Source organism: the organism of the source record quoted next, unplaced genomic scaffold (assembly GCF_019419815.1).
Source record: "Pyrus x bretschneideri cultivar Hongxiangsu unplaced genomic scaffold, Pyrus_bretschneideri_v1 Contig13, whole genome shotgun sequence".
Lineage (NCBI taxonomy): Eukaryota > Viridiplantae > Streptophyta > Magnoliopsida > Rosales > Rosaceae > Pyrus > Pyrus x bretschneideri.
The window spans coordinates 4129843-4141452 of NW_025999424.1; the positions used below are offsets into that span (position 1 = coordinate 4129843).

General features: G+C 41.0%; 1 protein-coding gene across 1 annotated transcript; it reads right to left on the bottom strand.

The window, feature by feature from the left end:
* Positions 1 to 10147: 10147 nt before the first annotated feature.
* On the bottom strand, positions 10148 to 10897 carry LOC125475029 (F-box/LRR-repeat protein 3-like). The gene is made up of 3 exons (XM_048579363.1): positions 10841 to 10897; positions 10666 to 10785; positions 10148 to 10624 (listed from the first exon to the last, which is right to left on the bottom strand). The coding sequence occupies exons 1-3, from the start codon at positions 10895 to 10897 to the stop codon at positions 10148 to 10150; spliced, it is 654 nt and encodes a 217-aa protein (XP_048435320.1).
* Positions 10898 to 11610: the final 713 nt, after the last annotated feature.

An 11610-nucleotide genomic window follows, 5' to 3' on the forward strand; every position in this document is an offset into this window, starting at 1 on the left:
TTTAAAATTTTAATTCATGAGTCCCATTGACAAGCAATTGGAATAGGATGAAAACTAAAAACAATTTTAATTTTTTTAATAGTTAATGTAACTATGTAGTGAAGGAAGTTGACGTCCCATCATAAAACCAATTGGTAATATAAAGATGTAACACAACCTCTTATAAGTCCATGCAAAGTCCCTTCTCCTATCAATGTGATATTCATTCTCAATATGCCCGTTCACGGACAACACAACGAGGTGACGTAGAGCACGTGCGACCATTTAGCTTCACACGTGAGATAATCTGCTCTGATACCATAAAGAAAGTTGAGGTTCCACCATAAAAACAATTGGCAATATAGGAAATATCACAACCTCTTATAAACTCATGCAGGATCCCTTCTCCCATCAATGTGAGAGTTATTCTCAACATAGAACCCTATATATTAATAAAATAAATATTTGACACATCCATGAAAAATGAAGAAGATTTTAACATATAGTGTCACTTAGTATTACGGTCTAGTGGTACCTCTCTTCACTTGTCAATGAGAGGTATTAGATTAGATTTTCGCCAAAAACGAATTTCAACCACATTATTGCAAGCCTATTGTGAGGCTAAGCCCACTTCTCACCCTTTTAGTATAAATAATATTGTTTGTTAAAATAAAAACATGTATATTCAATCTATCACATTAGCAATCAAATAAAATTTTAAAATATTATATTTGACAACTATGCTTTAAAAGGATAATGGCTGGTAGATTCGGTCAAATTCATGACTCGTAAGTGTGACCAATGGATGCATAATCTGATGAATGTGACCAAGGGATCCGAAGTTAAAAAGATCATAACCTTATTAATCCAGAGTCAAACAATGGATGCATTCCCGGTAGTTTAATTAGAATCGAGTAGCTAATTATATTATGTACCAAATTAATTCTCAAGGATCTCAATTGGTGTGGAGCATGTGAGTTGGTAGGTTAGGAGGCATCAAACAGATGCTAGCAATATTGAGCAAAGGAATAAACATATTTATATTATTTGTAAAATCAATGTCATTAGGTTCAATTGTACAATAGGAATAATAGAGGATATCAGATCTACTTGTGACTACCTACTTGATATTATATTCACCAGCAACCTGCTTCGATGTTGCTTTTTTGCCAGAATAATGGGCTTCATGTCATTGGTGTATCATCACATGAATGAAACAATAGAAAAATGTTTTTTTCTTTTTAAATTCACATTTTCATGGGCATGTTGTGATTAGTTTAATACTATACTAATCGTATTTTATATCATTTTGACTATTGTGTTCGGGGAGTACTCTTGTCGTCAACGCACTACTCAATAGCTACCAACATATATATATATATATATATATATTGATGAATATTTTGAAAAGCTATTTTGTTAAGGAAAACTAACGAAAAGTTCAAAAAAACTTTAGTTTTAATATAAAAAAATGACAAATAAAGGTGTAGTGAATAGTATTAGGGAAAGGTAAAAATATGGTTTTTCGTTAAAAGTGGACAGTATTGGGAGTGTTTCATTAAAACTCCTATTTTGTTATATGAAACAAGATATTTTATAAAACATAAGTAGTTTGTATACCATCATATCTCGTCATATAGCATATTAGTGAGTATTGGTGAATTTTAAGTATGAGTGAATCTTATATGTATGAGTATTTAAGGGTGGTGTTATTTGTACACACTATTTTTTCAACCGTCAAATTAAATGAATTGAAGATAATCAAAAGACAAAAATTATAAGGTGTGTAGATGGTAAATAACATGTTGCATACTATATATAATTGACATTATTAGAGAAAGGTACAAATGTGGTATGAAAAATATGGTAAGAGTAGTATTTTTAAAGTAAAAAATGTTTGTTTTTGTGATTGAAAGATGAACCGATGGTTGGATATTTTATTATTATTTTTTTTTGGGAGAGGAAGGGGTGGGACGGTGTGTTGGATGATGAATATTGATCGATCGATCACTAAGCTGAGTGTCTGGTACTTGTCAACATTAAATATTCCACAAAGGTACCAAGGACGATTAAGATACACCCACGAGGGGGTAACATGCAAATGAAATTGGGCATATCGTTTGATCCATAGTTGATAATTCCACATTGTTGTTTGTTAATGCACACAACTACACCACAAGACTAGACCAGCCCCTCTATGTGCGTGGAGAACCCCACCACAAGCTTCAACCTTGCTCGCTCGAAGTGGCCAAGCAGCCCCCCGATCACGTGGTTTTGGTACCTATGCCCATATGTCATAAGCTTACCTAATTTGGATTACTGGACTCAACTCACCCAAGCACCTCAAGCTCAATGCATGCATGACGAGCGAGTCAACCTCATAATATGTTGTATAATCTCTTCACGCGCGTGACTCATCAAATTTGTCACTCATTCTAAACAATGAATGTTGTAGACACAAAAAAATACGTAACTCTCTCTCCAATGCAAGAGAGTACGTACGCTACTACTCCAGATGGAGATGAGATCATGAACACTCAAACACACATTCAAGCAACATAAATAATATAACTTTATAATACAATAGTGGGAGGGAATGAAAGAAACAACAGCAAAGAAAAGCAATTATGCGTCAATACAAATTGCAGTTGGGGACCCTTTCACACATGGGGTGGGGGTGCTTACCCTTCTGCTGTGGAGCCAACCTAGCTACCTTATGTTTTATCAGAATCTTTCCAAAATTGTTGCTTGGAACCACATACTTACTTATTGGTTATTGCCTCCAAGCTTTTCATCAGTTTCATAACAATCTGTCCAACTTATAATATAACCCTAATTATATATATATATATATATATAAATTGTTAATTTCTTAATTACATATACTCAAAACTAAAAGCTGGTATACCTAGATATGTAATATAGTTATAAATTGTAAGATTGTCTGTCTAGGGCAGAGAGAGCACGTAAAAATTAAAGAGAGAAGAGACGCATCGCAAGCACGAGTTTGCATGGAGCACAATAATTTTGGGGTTTGGGCTTCTTTTGTATTTTATCTGAAAGAGTGTAGCAGGCCTCTATTATTGGCATTAAGTAGCCGAAAGTATATTAGAGTAAGATAGGACAGGAAACCCTAGTTATGCAGACGGACGTACGTACGTCCATGCCCATAGTGGTGGCCAATTGGCCGTAGACCACACGCGTTACCTGACCTCTTGTCTGCAGGACCGACTGCCACTAGCAAAAACTAGCTAGCGATGAAATGGCAGAGCCAGAGGACTTGTAGTACTTCAGTCGTCCCTTCTACAACTAGCAACTACCAACTAACTATCTGGACATATAGTTGATTTTTATTATCAAGTTCCCTCGATCGACATAATTAGAGCAACTCCAGCAGGGGGAGTAGCTCGATGGACCGGCCATTTTTCCAACCCAATAGCCAGAGCTGCAAGCTCCAACCCATGCGAGCGTGTGGACTGAGGGGGGTGCCCAAGTGAGAGGCCCGGCTCCAATCGATGGCCCGAGAGCATGAGGGTCAGGTGATGCAAGGCTGACGTCAGGGTGACGTCAGCCATGATTTAAAAAAATTTGCGTCAGGCGCATGTCGTTCAAGTACGAGTGGGGACGCGTCACCGACAACTTTTTAGTCGATGGGGCCCACAACGCAGACTTCTGAATTGTTACCGTTGTGGGGCATGTGGCGTGACGTCGTCCGTTGGATTTCAACGGATACCTTATTTGGACCGTTGGATTTCCAACGGTAAAAAAAAAATTCAAACGTACCAACAAAGGCTAGATGACGTGGCACAACAAGAGCCGTTGGATTTGAGATCAACGGTCCACATTATTCGGCTTTATAAATTTAAAAAAAAAAGAAGAAAAAGAAATCACATTTAAAAATTTTGAAATGTTACAGTTGTGCCACGTGGCACAATCTGGAGGGTTGGATTTCAATTTTTTTTAATCCAACGGCAGAAATTAATTAAGTTAATAAAAAATCCGAAATTTTTTTTAAAAAATTTAGAAAAAAAAAATTGATTTTACTTTTCTATAAATACCTTCTCATTATCTTCTACCTTACACCACATTTTCATATTTTCTCAAATACTTTCAACCACATTCCAATCTTTCTCTCAAAGTTTCAATCCAATTGGTTTCCAACAAAATGACTATTGATGCAGGTACGAATTGGATGCTTATTGAAGATGTTGGATTGTGTTCTAGCTGGGTTGAAGTTATTCATAATCCGATTATGGGTAATGAGATGCAGTTGCGAGATATGTGGAGTCTTATTCATACCAATTATCTTGAGAAAATTGGTGGGAAAAGAACCAAAGAATAGATGTCCAGTCGTTGGAGAATACTCAGCCAATCATTTAGTCTTTGGAGAGACGCTGTAAACACGAGAAATTCCTGAAACAAGCGACAAGAATACGTGTACAAAATAATATTTTGTATTAATGATTTTGGGGTTACAATCTCTTTGTAATTTGGTCCTCTGATTCTATCTTCGTAGGGTGTGGGTTTGTGGATGAGTTGTTGATCCAAAGGGCCGTCGGGGCTTGATCTAAGGATGCACAGCTGATGAATGGATCTTCAAGGGGCGTTGGGCTTGATCTTGAAGGTTGATGGATGAACGGATCTTCAAGGGCTTTTGGGCTTAATCTTGAAGGATGAACGGATGTGTGGATTTGTTGAGGTTGTTGATCCAAAGGGGCCGTTGGGGCTTGATCTTAGGATGAACGGATCTTCAAGGGCTTCTGGGCTTAATCTTGAAGGATGAACGGATGTGTGGATTTGTTGAGGTTGTTGATCCAAAGGGGCCGTTGGGGCTTGATCTTAGGATGAACGGATCTTCAAGGGCTTCTGGGCTTAATCTTGAAGGATGAACGGATGTGTGGATTTGTTGAGGTTGTTGATCCAAAGGGGCCGTTGGGGCTTGATCTTAGGATGAACGGATCTTCAAGGGCCGTCGGGGCTTGATCTTGAGTTGGTGGAAGTTCTTCAAGGGCGTTGGGGCTTGATCTTGAAGGTTGATGGATGATGAACGATGAACGAAAAGTGCTTTCTTGATTCTTCGGGTTTTGCTTGAGAGCTTTAGAGTTTCAAGGCTTCTTTCTTTCTTCCTTCCTTTCTTCCTTCTTTCTTCCTTCTTTCTTCTTTTCTTCCTCCTTTCTTCTTTTCTTCCTCCTTTCTTCTTTTCTTCCTCCCCAAAATGAATGCCTTGGCCTCCTATTTATAGAATTCCAAAACTTGATTTTTGGATTTAAATAATCAGATGAAATAAATCATGTCTGCCAGGTATTGACACGTGTCCTATTTGATGACTTTTCCAATTTATTTCGATTTTTCGTTGAGTCACACGCTACATGTAAAATTTATGTGATATGTGAGCGTTGAAATTTTAATTTTTGGTCAACATTTATTTCACCGAAATTTTGATGTCTACAAATGCCCCCACTTCAAGGCGTGTCGTAGACATGTGCTTGTCACGTGTAGAAGATGCGTTTTGAAGTCCCTTAATGTAGATGTCAACCCAAGGGCCGTCGAGGCTTGATCTTTGAATTGGGCTGGAAATTTCTTCAAGGGCCATCGAGGCTTGATCTTGAACTCGACTGGAAGATTTTCTGGTTTCCTCCAATCGTTGATTTTCCACAAGCTTACTCTTGAACTGAGTTGGAGGATTGTTTTGGTTTCCTCCGAAGGTCTGAACTTACTCCTTTTATCTGGAGTTGAATTTGATTCAAGGGTGGTGAACACTTGATTTTGAATCGGACTTGTGATTTCTTCAAGGGCCATCGAGGCTTGATCTTGAACTGGGCTGGAGGATTCTTTTGGTCTCCCCCTACCGTTGATTTTCCTTTGTGCTACTCTTGAATTGAGTAGCAGGATTCAGACACATGGCAGGCAAGCAGGAGGTGGAAGTGATGACCTGTTTCTTTGTTCAATCTTTCCCCAATTCGTATTGAAGAGGGTAGATCGGAAAACTGACTCCAAATGCCGTCTGATTGCTCTTTTCACTTTGCCATGTGAGTAATAACAAGGACAAAGGAAAGGACATGGAGAAAGCATGATATAAGATACCTTTGCTTTTGAAGAAGCAGCGAATGAATCAGCACATATATTTGTTGTGCTTGTCTCCACATGCTTTGATGTATCATTTTCACTTGTCTTACTTGCTCCCTTTGCAGAAGTGGTATTTCCTTATGCAGGTTTGGCATCTTCTCGTGTAGTATTTGTCCTCTGATGCAGGAATGGAATGCAACCTTTGCATTTAAATGGTGCTTCAAAACATTACTTCTCCGCGACGATGAGTACTCGAGAGCAATGCAAGGTAAGCAACCAGGCAAAGGTTCCAGGCAATCAGTTCCAGGTCGGAAGTTTGATTTCAGGTTCCGACTGATAACTCTATATCCCCTTCTCCTGCATGTAAGAGCAAGGACAAAGAAAAGGACAGGGAAAAAGCATGATATGAGATACCTTTGCTTTCGCCCTTGATGATATGAGATACTTTTGCTTTTGAAGAAGCGGTGAATGAATCAGCACATGCTTCCATCTACCGTTTCCTCCTGGGTCATCTGTACTCCAGGCATCTGGTATCATCTTTGGGGAAGAGGAAAAAATTGAGTATTTTGAGATGTTTTGCTGGGAGTGTACTCTCGGAGGTGAGGAAGAGTTGGGCATTTTTTTTTCTTGTTTGCAGGTTTGCCTTGCCATAAAAGATGAAGGTCGACATATATAGGGATTTCCCAATAACAAGTGGTGGTACTGTTCTTTTACCCTTGTCGACAAACGTTTTGATCCCGCAAATCCGGCTTTTTGAAATAGTGATGACTCTTCGATCTCTGAACGACGCCTCTTCGATTTCTGAACGACGCCTCTTCGATTTCTGCACGAGCGTCTCTTTTGACAAAATGGCGCGCGTTTTCTGAAAAGCAGAGAAAGCGTCGCCGAACTTTGCGCTTGTCAGCTAAAGACGTGTAGCTGCGATGATGACCTCCACGTGATCTTTTGACAAAGTGGCACCCGTGCTTTGAAAAGCCGCGAAAGCGTCGCCAGTCTCCACGTGTTTTCAACTTTGTCGGAGATCTTTTGACAAAGTTGAACGCGTTTTCTGGAAAGCCGAGAAAGCGTCGCCTAACTTACGCCGGAAAATCCAGCTTTTGATTTGCAGAGCGATGTCTCTTCTCTTTTGAATAAGCGGCCCTTCGATTTCTGAACCAACGCCTCTTTGATTTCTGAGCAAGCGCCTCTTCCTTTTTATAGAGGTATTGATCACCTGTAACATGCATACTTTGAAGGTTGCTCATTCCTGAAAACCATCTCCGGCCTTTTGAGTTTTAACTCCATCCACCCATCTCTTTTAACACCTTTGAAAAATGGCTAACCCATCGAACCTTAGCTTAGAATTGAGTCTCAGCAGTGATCCGGTTGCGCCACTTCAAGGTAATGTATGGTGTCCTTCTTTCTTATCCTCTAACGGTCCTCTTACAGGTGAAGACTCCGTGATGCAGGACGCCACAACAGCTACAATAGTAGCTAGGAACCTCCTTACTCCAAAAGATAGTAGGCTGCTGTCAGGACGGTCCGATGAGTTGGCCGTTCAAGAGTCCCTCGCTCTTAGTGTTCAGTGTGCGGGCTCTGTGTCCAACATGGGCCAACGCCTGCTTGCTCGGTCCCGTCAAGTGGAATCATTGATGGCAGAGGTGGAAGATCTTAAACAGGAGATTAAACAGCTTAAGTACGAGAATAGAAGTTTGCATGTGCTTGCAAATAACTATTCGTCGGGCATGAAGAGGAAGCTTGAGGAGCTTGATGATCGTCAACGGTTTGCAGCTTTCTTCCAGAGGCACCTCTTTCCTGGGTCATCTAGCGTTCCGCCAAGTATTGAGGCCTCGAATGCTCTATCTCCGATGCCTCTTGCTCCGATGCCTTCTGCTCCGAGAGTGTTGCCACGTAGTGGGGCTTCACGTACACAACCTTTGTGAAGACTTCAACTTTTTTTTTTTTTTTTTTTTTTTTTTTTTTTTTTTTGCACTTGTAATTTCTCGAAAATCAATGAACATGCTTCGTTTTATTTAGTGTATTATGCTAAATACAGATAAAACATATACATCACCGTCCATCACTATTTTTTTTTTCTTTGCTTTCGGTGGCGCTGATCCACCATTCATTTATATATATATATATATATATATATATTTCAGATGGTGCCAGAAGCATCATCATTGTTTTTTTTTTTTTTTCTTTTTATTATATATACATTTTTTTTTCACATGGTTCCAGAAGCACAATCATTGTTTTTATTATACATATATATATATATATATTTTTTTTTTTATTATTCTTTTGAAAGATGCTTCCAGCATCATCATTGCTTTTTTTTTTTTATTATTATTCTTTTGAAATATGCTTCCCGGCATAATCATTGCTACTTTTTTTTTTTTTTTTTTTTTTTTTTTTTTTTTCTTTATAAGGCCATCTGCAAGGTTGAGTTCGTGGGTGAAAACCCAGGCGAGTCCGAGAGAAGACGGAGGAGATCTTTGGGGGTGAGTTGACAAACTTTGATTTTGTCAATCACATTCAAAGGCAGCAGCAGAGGCAAGCAGACGGACGAGATCTTTGGGTGTGAGTTGACAAACTTTGATTTTGTCAATCACATTCAAAGGCAGCAGCAAAGGCAAGCAGACGGACGTCGAGTTTGAAGACCGGCTAGTCGTTTGACGGCGGTCAATGAAGCTCTTCGTTGATTTTGATCATGGTGGCTAGAATGACGAACTCGAGGTAGTGCAAGGCGTCAAGTTTGAAGACCTGTTGAAATAGCCAGACGAATGAAGCTTGCATCTCCTTCTGCACCCTGCTTAAAATCCCCTGCAAATCTTCGAAGAAGAGAATCTCTCTCATCTGCAACGTATAGCTATGGAGCTCTCGAATTATGAACACCATGGAAGAGAAGGCCCCTTTTTTTTTTTTTTTTTTTTTTTTTTTTTTTATACAGAGCAGCACGCAGATTCCCCTGCTTCTCGGAAACCCTCCTGCCACTGCATCTTCAAAGTCCCAATATTTCTGCTTGAAAGCCTCACGTTGTTCGCCACTTCCGTCACCAGAAACGTCGTCTTCCACCATCAGAAATTTCACGGAATCAACGGCCCACCACTAATGCCAGGGCCACCAGTAATGAACTATACGTTGCATCTGATGCCAAACAGAAAGCATGTCGATAGATCGGCCGTTGATGGATACGGTGGAGAAGATGCGCTACCTCTTCATCCGAGAGGCGAAGGCGAGCACGAGTCGACTCGCCATTTTTGAGCGAGTGAGTGAGTTCAGGGATCCAATCCTAGAGATTCAGCTGGTCGGTTCTTCATCTGGGGTTGTGAGATGCTGGACCCCACCAGAGCATCGAGGTCGCTGTCCTTGAAGTCCCACTCCATTGCCGCTCTGATCAGACCCAAAATATCAAGGGAGGACCAGCTGAGGCAGGGAGTTTTTTTTTTTTTTTTGGCTTGTTTTTGCTTCAATTTTTTTTTTTGTTTGTCACTTGTTTATCGCCCAGGTTGCACTGTTAACCTTCTAGAAGCTATGGCATGACCTCCTCTGATTTTTCTGTCCGCAAGATATAATCACAGGGTTTGTACGCTGGTGACGGATTTAGGGATTTGAGGGATTTGGAGATTGAGATGGATCTGGCGATGCACAGGTGAGCGAGATCTGCAACGTCGCCAAGGAGAGGGCGACCTGCGACAATGGACAGGGGAGGGTGGTAGGTGATGTCGACTTTATCATCTCCTTAAAGATTGTCCTGTAATCAAGGGAAGATTCTGCCTCAATACATATACGAGCCATAATTTTCACGGCGAGTTCTGGATAGGACCCAGCTGCATATCCACTTGCAAATATGTAGCTGAAACCACAAAGGAACCTGTCTTCTGGAAGTGGAGGGATCACTTGTGTTCGTTCACTAACCCTGCGATCAACATCAAATATGGATTCTGCTCCACCCGGTACATAATCTGTGTGCAGCTTCAGATCTACACTTGCAAATCTTATCTGCCGAAGGCTCAGGGAGCCTGCACGGAAAGTCCTAGCCGCCAAAAGCTTCAAAAATGTCTCTTCTGGAAGAGTCTCCCCAGTTTCATAATGTTTTGCAATGCTCATTAAAGTATCCCTATGGTAGCACCAATTTTCCAATGGATTTTAGTCCAGCACAGGTAACCAGGCAACCGTCTAATTTGATTGACTGCAACGTTGGAAGCTTTTCCAAACTATCAGCAAGAGCAAGAGTCACAGGAGAGCCATATGACAATACGAGTTGCTCTAAACATCCTTCACTACAGCTCGCTAGGACGGACAACCCAACATGACTAATGTCCTGACAGCTAGATATCTCAAGTTTCTTAAGCGACTTACACCCATGTTTGAAGGTAGAAAGGCTGTCATCGTCGATGCCGAAGCATCCTTCTAGAACCAAATCTTCAAGATATTGTAACTCGAAGATCGACGGCAAGCATTTATCTGTGATTGGCAAGTACGAAAGATCCAAACTTCGAAGATCTTTACACTTAACAGCAAGCAATCCGACCCCCAGGTTGGTAACACGGAGGCACCATTTCAAATGACTCAATCTCAGCTTTTTTGCAACCAACTGCAATACACCCAACACCCATATCCGTAATCATCTTACACCTCCCCAGACATAGCTTCTCCAAGTTCTTCGCCTCCGCCAGAGCCGCCGCCGCGGAGTCTCTGAGCTCCGCAAGCCTCCTGGAGAGGTCGTCCGACGAAGGGGAAAAAAAAGCCGGCGGGCTGTAGAGGAGAAGGCAATTACAGACAGCCGATCAGATGGACCAAGGTTCTGTACCACAAACCCCATTGCCCGTTTCATCAAAGCAAGCTTTGCACCTGCCATGCTTCCCATTCTTTTCAAATTTTAACTTCTGGGTTTCATCGGAGTCACTATCGGACCCGCTCTTTGCCGGCCGATTCAGATCGGAAAACGTGCGTATGCCACGCGGACGACTCGCAGATGGCGGGTTGGCATCACCCTTGCTGTCGGATCCACTAGCTGCGGCGCGCTTCGATCGGAGCTGGTAGGGCGCACGAGACGCGGGCGACGGCGAGCGAGAGCGCGGCGGGGACTGTGATTGTGGTTGAGACTTCGGTCAACGGTTGGTGCTGCATCAACACTGCTGCCATCGGCTGAGCAGGGAAGAGGGAGATTTCCCAAGCATTCTTTGTGGGTCTGGGTGGAGAAAGAACAAGGAGCCGGCGCTGCTGCTGACGCCTGAGCAGGTGGTGGTTGTTCACGCTGGTGTGAAGAAATGGAACCAAAAGTGAAGTGTGTGCGAGAGAGAGAGAGGGTGTGCCTGGGCCCGGATTTGGGCTAGTGGAATCTGGCCAAGATTGTTTTGCTCCATGCGGCTTTTAAGTGGACACTTCAACATATATAATATAGAAATATATATTATATATATATATATATATATATTTTTCGTTTTTTTTTTTTTTTTTTTTTTTTTTTTTTTTTTTTTTTGAATAGAGAATATATATATATATATATTTTTTAATACATAGTAACATATGTATTATTTTTTTTCTTTTCTTTTGTAATAAAATTGACTTTCTTTAATG

Bases quoted from the DNA above. Each gene is read 5' to 3' on its own strand.
- LOC125475029 (XM_048579363.1), bottom strand. From the start codon at position 10,897: ATGGGAAGCATGGCAGGTGCAAAGCTTGCTTTGATGAAACGGGCAATG. The intron at 10,786-10,840 runs GTACAGAACCTT...TCTCCTCTACAG, and splicing joins AACGGGCAATGGGGTTTGTG to CCCGCCGGCTTTTTTTTCCC. The intron at 10,625-10,665 runs GTGTAAGATGAT...GGTGTATTGCAG, and splicing joins GAGAAGCTATGTCTGGGGAG to TTGGTTGCAAAAAAGCTGAG.